The 10,404-nt window shown below is 39.9% G+C and overlaps 1 protein-coding gene across 1 annotated transcript; it reads left to right on the forward strand.

Annotated features, from left to right (window-relative positions):
* The first annotated feature begins 4,089 nt into the window (after positions 1–4,089).
* LOC128100021 (tripartite motif-containing protein 43-like) lies at positions 4,090–5,439 on the forward strand. Its single transcript, XM_052722021.1, has one exon. The coding sequence runs from the start codon at positions 4,090–4,092 to the stop codon at positions 5,437–5,439; it is 1,350 nt and encodes a 449-aa protein (XP_052577981.1).
* Positions 5,440–10,404: the final 4,965 nt, after the last annotated feature.

A 10,404-nucleotide genomic window follows, 5' to 3' on the forward strand; every position in this document is an offset into this window, starting at 1 on the left:
TACCAAAAAATAACAAGAATGAACAATCTCCGGTCATTAATATCCCTTAATATCAATGGACTTAACTCACCTATAAAAAGACACAGGCTAACAGAATGAACCCTGACATTAATCCGCATACCTATGAACATATAATTTTTGACAAAGAAGTCAAAACTGTACAATAGAAAAAAGAAAGCATCTTCAACAAAGGGTGCTGACATAACTGGATGTCAACATATAGAAGGCTGCAAAAGATCCATATCTGTCACCATGCACAAAACTTAAGTCCACGTGGATCAAAGACCTCAACATAAATCCAGTTACTTTGAACCTGATAGAAGAGAAAGTAGGAAGTAGTCTTGAATGCATTGGCATAGGAGATCACTACAGAATGGGAAAAGATCTTCACCAACCCCACATCTGACAGAGGGCTGACATCCAGAATATATAAAGAACTCAAGAAATTAGACATCAAAATGCCCAACATTTCGATTAAGAAATGAGCTATAGAGCTAAACAGAGAATTCTCAACAGAGGAAGCTCAAATGGGTGAAATACATTTAAGGAATTGCTCAACATCCCTAATCATCAGGAAAATGCAGATCAAAACGACTCTGAAATACCACCTTACACCTATCAGAATGGCTAAGATCAAAAACACTGAAGACAGCTTATGCTGGAGAGGATGTGGAACAATGGGAACTCTCCTCCACTGTTACTAGGAAGGCAAGCTTGTATAGCCACTTTGGAAATCAATATGGTACTTTCTTAGAAAATTGGGAATCAATCTCCCCCAAGACCCAGCTATACCACTCTTGGGCATATTCCCAAGGAATGTTCAATCATACCACAAGGACACATGCTCAGCTATGTTCACAGCAGTATTATTTGTAATAGCCAGAACCTGGAAACAACCTAGATGCCCTTCAACTGAAGAATGGATAAATAAAATGTGGTACATATACACAATGGAGTATTACTCAGCAGAGAATAACAATGACATCATGAGTTTTGCAGGCAAATGGATGGATCTAGAAAAAATCAAAAATCATCCTGAGTGAGGTAACCTAGACTCAGAAAGACAAACATGGTATGTACTCACTCATAGGAGGATACTAGATGTAAAACAAAGGATGACAAGACTGCTACTCACAACTCCAGGGAGACTACCTAGAAAACAGGACCCTATGAAAGACACAGGGATCATCCAATGAAAGAGAAATGGATGAGATCTACATGAGCAAACTGGACGTGGGGCTGGGGTAATGAAGGGCAAGGTTCGGTTCGAGGGAAAGAGGGCTTAGGGGAGCGGGAGATCCCAGCTGGATCAAGAACAGAGAAGGAGAACAAGGAAAAAGAGACCATGATTAATGAAGACCCCATGGGAATAGGTAGAAGCAAAATGCCAGAGATGTCCCCAGAAATCCACAAAGATACCTCCACAATAGACTACTGGCAATGGTCGAGAGAAAGCCTGAACTGATCTACTCTAGTGATAGGATGGCCAAACACCCTGTCATGCTAGAACTCTCATCCAATGACTGATGGAAGCAGATGCAGAGATCCACAGCCACGCCCCACGTGCAGCTCCGAGTGTGGTGAGAAAGAGGAGGGATTGTATGAGTGAGAATTATTGAGACCATGATTGGAAAAAGCACAGGGACAAATAGCCAAACGAATGGAAACACATGAACTATGAACCAACAGCTAAGGAGCCCCCAACTGGACCAGGCCCTCTGGATAAGCGAGACAGTTGATTAGCTTGATCTCTTTGGGAGGCATCCAGGCAGTGGGACCAGGACCTGTCCTTAGTGCATGAGCTGGCTGTTTGGAGTCTGGGGCCTATGCAGGGACACTTTGCTCAGCCTGGGTGAAGGGAGGAGGGGAATGGACCTGCCTCGATTGAATCTACCAGGCTGAGCTGAATTCCCAGGGGAGTCCTTGCCCTGAAGGAGATTGGAATAGGGGGTTGCCTGGGGGGAGGGCAGAGGTGGGCTGGTGGAGGGAGGACAGGGGAACCTGTGGCTAATTTGTAAAATTAAATTAAATTATAAAATAAATTTTTAAAAAGATACCCATTATGGTGCTCTCTAAATACTAAACACATCTCAGTGTTGACAACTTTCATGACAAATAATACTATACACATTTTTCCTGCTGGTCCTCTGAGTAGTTATTCCTATCATTGTCTTGAACTCACAATCCCTGAAGCAATTTATCCTTGATTTGTGTTCGCTATTAAACTAAACAATAAATTAGATTTCAGGTCAAGTAAGAAAAGCCTAGTCATGCTTATTTACAAGAACATAGGAAAGAATCAATCGACCATACAGGCAGACATTCACAGAATACCACAACTGGACAGAATGTAAAAATGAAGAGATCTTGGGGATCTGAACTCCAAGAGATACCTCTATATCCTACATCAATGGCTCCGGAAATATTGTGGAAGAGGGGTCAGAAAGACAGTGAGAGCTAGAATACCAGGAAGTACGCTGGGAAACAGTCTTTTCTAGAAATGGCTGCATAAACAAGACCAGAACAATGAATATGTTGATATGAATGTGGGAAATTTTGAGAGTCCCATCCCTAGACAAAGAATTAGGCTCTACTAGAGATGAGCTCCCTAACTGATCATCCAACACAAAGTGGTCAGCCCTTCTGATGGCTATTCCTTGTTGTCAATTTGACTACATGTGGAGTTAACTAAAACCCAAGAGATAAGTGTAGCAACCACCCTGAATCTAGATGAACAAAACTAAATGAATATGGGCACACATACACAGAGAGACAGGGACAGAGAGAGAGAGAGAGAGAGAGAGAGAGAGAGAGAGAGAGAGAGAGAGAGAGAGAGAGAGAGAGAGGTGGTTCAGTCTACAAGGATGGATGTATCAGCTGGTCTTCAGTATACTTTGAAATACCCCACCCCCACCTCAAAAAAATAGGCTCTTATACCAGGGAAGGGATGAACTTGCCAATGGGAGTGAGAGCAAGAAGACAAAGAGCAAATATGAGAGAGTTTCCTTCTTCCATGTCCTTTTATATAGGCTGCCACCAGCTAAGATTTAAGGTGGATTCTCTCACCTCAATACATCTGAATTTAGGTAGGGCTTCCCACTTCAAATGATTTAATCAAGATTATTCCCTCACCAAAAAAATTTGAGACTCTTGGGTTTTAGTTAATCAAATGTGTTTTTTTGTTTCTTTCTCGAGACCTGACTTCTCTGTGTATCTTTTGATACACAGCTTTGGATTCACTTGGTAAACCAGGCTAGCCTCTAACTCACAGAAATCTGCATGCCTCTGCCTCCAGAATGCTAGGATTGAAGGTATGTGTCACCACTGCCTGGCTTCCCCATGTGTTTATTAAAAAAAGAAAAAAAGAAAAGAATAGACAGTTGAGTGGGTAGAGTAAGGGATGAATCTTGAAGAAATTGCAGTTGAGGAGACTATTATAAAAATGAGTTGAACAAAATTCTAAAGAATTATTGAGAACTTTTTAATGTTGATATTTGCTAAAATAACAGATTGATATCATTAACTGTGAAATTACAAAAGGAAAAGCGAAAATATAAGCACCCAACAAATTATTTAGAAACAGTGAAATATTGTAGCAAAATTTTTCTTTCTTTCTTTATTTTTTTAGTAAAGTTCTCACTGTATATCCTAGGCAGGCTTTGAACTAAAACTCCTGCTTCAGCAGCCCATTCCCTAGGACTATATGGATTAAGGGTGTGAGCTACCACACCCAGTTCAGCAGGAACTCAGGAAACCTTGTTGTACAGATTTGATTGTGGATACTGGCCATGGAGTTAATTCAATCTTCCATCAAGAATACTGCTATTTACAGGAGCTCACCTACAACAAGCATTAGTAAAAGCAACATGGGAAAAAGTGGGCGTGGTCTTTAGAGAGTATATAAGGACACTCCAAGGGCCAGCCAGGTTCACTCTTCTCTAGACCAGACAGAGTGTGTTTCCATACCTTCTGGCTCCTAGACTGCTAAATCTATCCCCTCCATACATTGAGGATCATACCCCAGATCTGAGCTACTATTGTTGTGTCCCCACGAAACACTGCTGAGACTGGAGACTATTTCTTGGAGAAATGGAGTCAGATATTTCACAAGCCTTCCAGAAAGAACTTACCTGCTTCATCTGCCTGAGCGGCTTGACAGACCCAGTCACCATAAGCTGTGGCCACAGCTTCTGTCGAGCCTGCCTCCACCTTTCCTGGGAAGACATCCAACGTCCTTATCAATGCCCTATGTGTAGGGAACCATCTAAGAAGGAATTGAGAACCAACATTGTTCTGAAGAAGCTGGTGTCCATTACCAGACAAACCAGCCTCATGAAGGACCTGAGCTCTGAAGAGCATAAGTGTATGACCCACAAAGAGACAAAGAGGATCTTCTGTGCTGAGAACAGGATCTTCCTCTGTCAACTCTGCTCCAACTCCCATGAGCACAGAGGGCACAGACACTGTCCCATTGAAGCAGCTGCTGAGAGTCAAATGGAAAGGCTTCTAAAGCAAATGGCATCTTTATGGGAGAAGATCCAAGAAAATCAAGAGAATTTAGAGGCAGAGAACAGAATGACAACTATGTGGATGGACTACCTGACTCTGCATGAACTAATGATCAGGTCAGAGTATACAAAACTGCACCCACTCCTCTGTGAAGAGGAAGTGCAACACATCGAGTCTATGAGAAATGAAGGCCAATGTGTTTTAGAGAAACTCAGGACAAGTGAAGCCATGATGGTCCAAAAGAAGAAACAACTAAGAGAAATGTATCAGGAGCTGATGGCAATGTCCCAGGAGCCATATGTGGTCCTGCTGCAGGATTTGGATGACATGTTCAGAAGGAGTGAGTCAATGCAGCTGAGTATGCCGCAGGCTCTGAAACCACAACTCAATGCCCTACCCATCACTGGACTGACTGAAAGTTACAACCAATTCCAAGCGCACGTTTTCTTTGAAAACATAATCGTACTTCATTCCAAGATGAACCTATTTAATATCATGAGAAGATTCAGCTTCAGACCTCACCATAAGGATAAACCTGCGGATTCTGCTGGATTCTATTTTGCCTCCTGGGGATCACAGAGCTTCATCTCAGGGAAGTATTACTGGGAGCTGGATTTGAAGGACTCTTGGGATTGGGCTGTGGGAGTCTGTAAGGATTCCCGGTTAAGGAGTAGAAACCAAATGATTGAATCTGAGGATGCCTTTCTTCTTGTGTGTGTGAAGGAGGGTAATCATTACAGTCTCCTCACCACATGCCCAGTATCCCGGCACTACATTGAGAAGCCATTGGGCCAGGTTGGCGTGCTTCTTGATTGTGAGGATAGATGTTTAAGCTTCCTGAATGTTACCAAGAGTTCCCTCATATACAGGTATCCTCCTGGCACCTTCAATTACCCTGTCAGGCCTTACTTCTCCAGTGGCCACACATGATCACAGGAAGGTGTAATCCAGTACTTTGTTGTTTTATTAAAGTTTTTACTCTGTAATGGTATATCCTTCACTGCTATTAAATGTTACAATACTATTAAATGTAAAAAAAAAAAAAGTAAAGGGTGAAGGCAAGGCATCTGAAGTCAGGGTAGCCATGTTTTCTGAAGGACAGTTCAGAGGGGCTTCCTTATACAAGGCCCACTTAACACTTCTCTTAGACAGTCACTGAATGACTATTAGCTGTATTTACTTATGAGCTACATTTTTTGTTCTTTCAAAAAGACATATGTGCTAAAATCTTGACAGAAGTAAGATACAGGCCTTGTGGTTACTGCTGTGAGATATTAATTAACAAGGACATTAATGTGTATAATGATATCATGCCTCAATAAAAACTACACTGGGAAGTGACTCTCCTGACACAATGCTATATTTTAGTTATACTTTTTTAGAATCACTTAGAAGTGTCAATTGGCAGTATCTTTCAATATTAAACATCTATCTTGTGCACTAGCAATCTCATTTTTCTAGATGTTGTGTGATGTTGCCTCTAGCAGATGTGAACAAAGATGTATCCACTCCAGATAGGACAAAGACAAAGAGATTAGTCTATAAAAGTATAGTTGATGAGTCATCTACTTTATTTGCAATACGTAAAGAAACCTGGGTGACTCAAAGGCAGCTGCATCATGAAAAGGCCTACTCCAGTATGGTTGATGGCTCAGGAAAGTTGCATCCTCAGAGCTCCCTGCTTGCCTGATGGCAGCTCCATAGGAGACTCCCCTCTCCCCAGCAATCCTTTACTGATTGCATAATGTTGGGGAGAGGCCCGGTGGATTTTATAACTTTCTGAGCTCGAAAATTCTTGTTACTTTGTGAACTTATTGGGACTTATGAGCCTTTTTCCCAGAGGGAATGTTTCATTTTGGAAGAAATAGCTAGACAACACTAGAATGCAATCAATAGCAATGCACAACATCATCTTATGAAAACTGTCTTCCGTTACACCGAAGAAGAAAAAGCAAATGATCTGCTTAGTAGGTATTTCTGGATGGCAAGGAAGTGAAAATTGTGAATTATTCAGTGAATCTAAAAAATGTTCTCTCTTGCTTCTCAGCCTTTTGCTACGATCAAGTGAAAAAACATGTACTCTATTATGGTGATATCTTATTTTGTACTAAAATGTTATCTGTATGTTAATAAATAAAGTTTCCCGGGGGTCAGAGCTATTAGCAAGCCATAGGAAAGCCGGGTGGTGGTGGCGTACGCTTGTAATCCCAGCACTTGGTAGACAGAGCTAGGTAGATCTCTGTGTGTTCAGAGATACAGCCAGCATTGGAGACACACACCTTTAATCTCAATACCAACCATAGAAGACCTGGAGGTCTAGACAGACAGGCAGTGACGAGGTGGTCATGTGGTTGGGTTTACAACCAATGAGAAGGCAGAACCGAAAGTCTTTATAAAGACTTTAACACAGGAAGTAGCTTTCCTTCGGGGAGGTAGGACCACCGCAGGAGGAAGGGTAAGGTTTTAGCTCTTAGCGCTGACCTCTTGGCTTTCTTCTTTGCATTAGTTCTGTGTTTCTTATTTAATAAGACGGTTGGTTACATCTACACTCTGTGTCTAAGAAGGATCACATGTATATATATATATATATATATATATATATATATATATATATGAAGTGTATAGAAAGATCAATTTTACTGATTCTTCAAATGCACAGAAATGATACAGTGCCTCATCCACAGATGTATGTTCAGCATTCTTGATCCATTCATTCCAGCCCAGTGCTCTCAGACTACCAGGAGGCACCACACTGTCTTGGTCAGAGGTATTTGTGATCGATGTAACATATGAAAAAAAAATGCATGGCTCTAACACTTAAACATCACATCTGTAGCTAGAGTTTTCCTGCCTGGCCCACAGTCAGGACAAATCTCTCTCACCTGCCAGTTCCACAGCCCCTCAGACCCAACCAAGTAAACACAGAGACTTATATTGGTTGCAAACTGTATGGCCATGGCAGGCTTCTTGTTAACTGTTCTTACAGCTTAAATTTATCCATTTCCATTAATCTATACCTTGCCACATGGCTCGTGGCTTCCCGGCATCTTCACATGCTGTTTCTCATCGTGGCGGTTGGCAGTGTCTCTCTCTCAGCCTTCCACTTCCCAGCTTTATTCTCCTCCTTGTCCCGCCTACACTTCCTGCCTAGCCAATGGCCAATCAGTGTTTTATTTATTGACTAATTAGCAACACATTTGACATACAGAACATCCCACAGCACACATCCCTATATTTGGTTCTTTCTTCTTTTGGTTTATTTGTGTGTGTGTGTGTGTGTGTGTGTGTGTGTGTGTGTGTGTGTGTGTGTGTGTTTTCTTCTTTTAACTAGGGATCACAGACGCAACCTGTTAAATTGTTTTAAGTCATGGCCTGAACATCAGAGACAGGGTGACTAGCCTTGAGTATCTTTGCCAGTATGTGCACATAAGACTGATATCACGGAAGCACCATTGCTGTTCAGGATACATGACAGAGTCCCTTATATTGGGTTAGAATGAAGCTCAAGGGAAATACTGACTCTGAGAGCCCTTGTGTTTCACAGTAAACATGACATCATTATTTAATGAATTATATTATAACAAAATCACAAAAATAATTACCTGATATAGTGAACTAAATATTATTGATTCTAAGCAACAGGTTGTAACAGGGTAAAGAAGGGCATAGTCTTTGCCAACAACCCACATGTTTAAAAGAAAAACATATGAATATAACACATGCCTATAGTAGCACATTCCAGCATTATACAAAAGTCCTTTTTTCTCCAAGTACAAACATGTTTACATTGTACATGGGTTTGAGGCATGTTTAACCACCAACTTAACTTCAGCAGTAAAATTTTAAAAGACATTAGTTTGTGTTTTGATCTGTAAGGTGAAACTTTTGTAGTCTCTCAATTATAGAATATTGATTTTGACAAGTTCTATATATCACCATGTATATATATATTTTTTCTCAAAAGAGAGATAGAATGAGTTTTATTTAAACCAATAATTACTTTTTTTCCCTATGCAGAACAAGAAAATACATATTAGACATATGGAAGCTACTTAGTTCTATTACTGGAGCATGCATACAGCCATAGAGGATGTGTATATAAATGGACTTGGGTGTGTTACAACAAAACTGTAGCAGAATCTTAAAAGTTCATATTAATAAAAACAAACCTGGAGCCAGGTATTGGGGTGAATTGTGGAAGATCAGAGAAACAGAACAAGCCACAGCCACCTCATCTTGCCAATTCCTCAGCTGATCCTGTTTCCTCATACTGGATGCCTCTGAGTCCTCATCCAGAATGAATCTCAGCTGAAACTGTGCTGCTCAAAAGCCTAAAAGCTTAACCAGCCTCATTCCTGGTTTTCATGCCTTTTATACCTTTCTGCTTCCTGCCATCACTTCCTGGGATTAAAGGCTCTTACTGCCATGCCTGGCTGTTTCCAGTGTGGCCTTGAACTCACAGAGATCCAGATGGGACTCTGCCTCTGGAATGCTAGGATTAAAGGTGTGTGCCACCATTTTCTGACCTCTATATCTAGTGGCTGTTATGTTCTCTGACCCCAGATAAGTTTATTAGGGTGCACAATATTTTGGGGAACACAATATCACCACACAAAACTTTATTTATAAAACAAATTGTGGGCTAATTGTGTGAAAGGGTCATAGTTTTTTTTTTTTTACTTAAAAATGTCTTTCTTTTACCATTTCTTTAGAAATGCATATCTATTGATTATAATATAATAGGTTGAAAACATACCTTTTCAATACCATGAGGGTGCATATATTTTTAAATTTAATTGTAGCATTATTTTAAATAATTTTATTCTAATTGACTTCATATGTTGCAGTAAACTTGTATAACAGAATGATCTTTCTGAAGCTACTGAGCTTAGCTTAGGGTTTTACTTTTTCATTATCAATTACAGTTTTGTGGACTTATTCATCACAAAAAAGCAAAATCTATGATAGTGATAGACTTGAAACTAAAAATAAAAAACAGTTAGCTTCATATCTTTTTTCATGAATCATGCATTCATTTGCTTGCATTCGATCCTTCCTCAGCATCTAATATTATTCTTCCTTGGTCTCCTTGCTAAATGTTATACTATATATACATTTACATCTGTTTACATATATATATACACACACACACATACATTATAGGCTAAGATCTTCCCATGAGGAAGATTACATGATTTTTTAAAATTCTTGTTCCTTCAGAGTTTGGGTGGCCTCCCTAAATATCATACCATCTAAATCCATCAATTATACTGCACATTTATGATTTCATTTTTAGTGCTATATAATATTCCAGTTTATTTTTGAGTGAGATTTTCATTTATCTATTCATCTATTAATGGACATTTAGGTCTCTTCCATTTCCCTGCTAAATAAATAGAACAGAAATAAACATGAATGTGCAAATAGCTGTATGGTAGGATATGGCATCCTCTATATACACAGGTGAGGAATAGCTGGGTTGTATGGTAGCTCTATATTTAAATTTTTTAGGAGCCTCCAAACGTTTCCATAATGGCTGTATTAATTTTAACTCCCACCATTAGTGAATAAATGCTCCTCTTTTTCCACATCTTTGTCACCTTTTCTTATCAGATTTCTTGATGATAGCCATCAGACTGGGATGAGGTTGTCTCTCAAAGCAGTATTGAACTGTCCTGATAAATAGGGATGTTGAACACTTAATGTTTTAAAAAATTTTTATGTGTCTGATGTGTTGCTTGCATGTATGTCTGTATACCACTTGCATTCCTGGTGCCCATCATGGTCAGAAGAGTAACTGAATTCCCAGGAATTGGAGTTACAGATGGTTATGAGCTGACGTGTGGGTGCTGGAAATCAAATCCACAAGAGCAACAAATGCTCTAAACTTCTAAG

The sequence above is a fragment of the Peromyscus californicus genome, unplaced genomic scaffold, assembly GCF_007827085.1.
Source record: "Peromyscus californicus insignis strain IS unplaced genomic scaffold, ASM782708v3 Scaffold_6__1_contigs__length_162567912, whole genome shotgun sequence".
NCBI classification, from domain to species: Eukaryota; Metazoa; Chordata; class Mammalia; order Rodentia; family Cricetidae; genus Peromyscus; species Peromyscus californicus.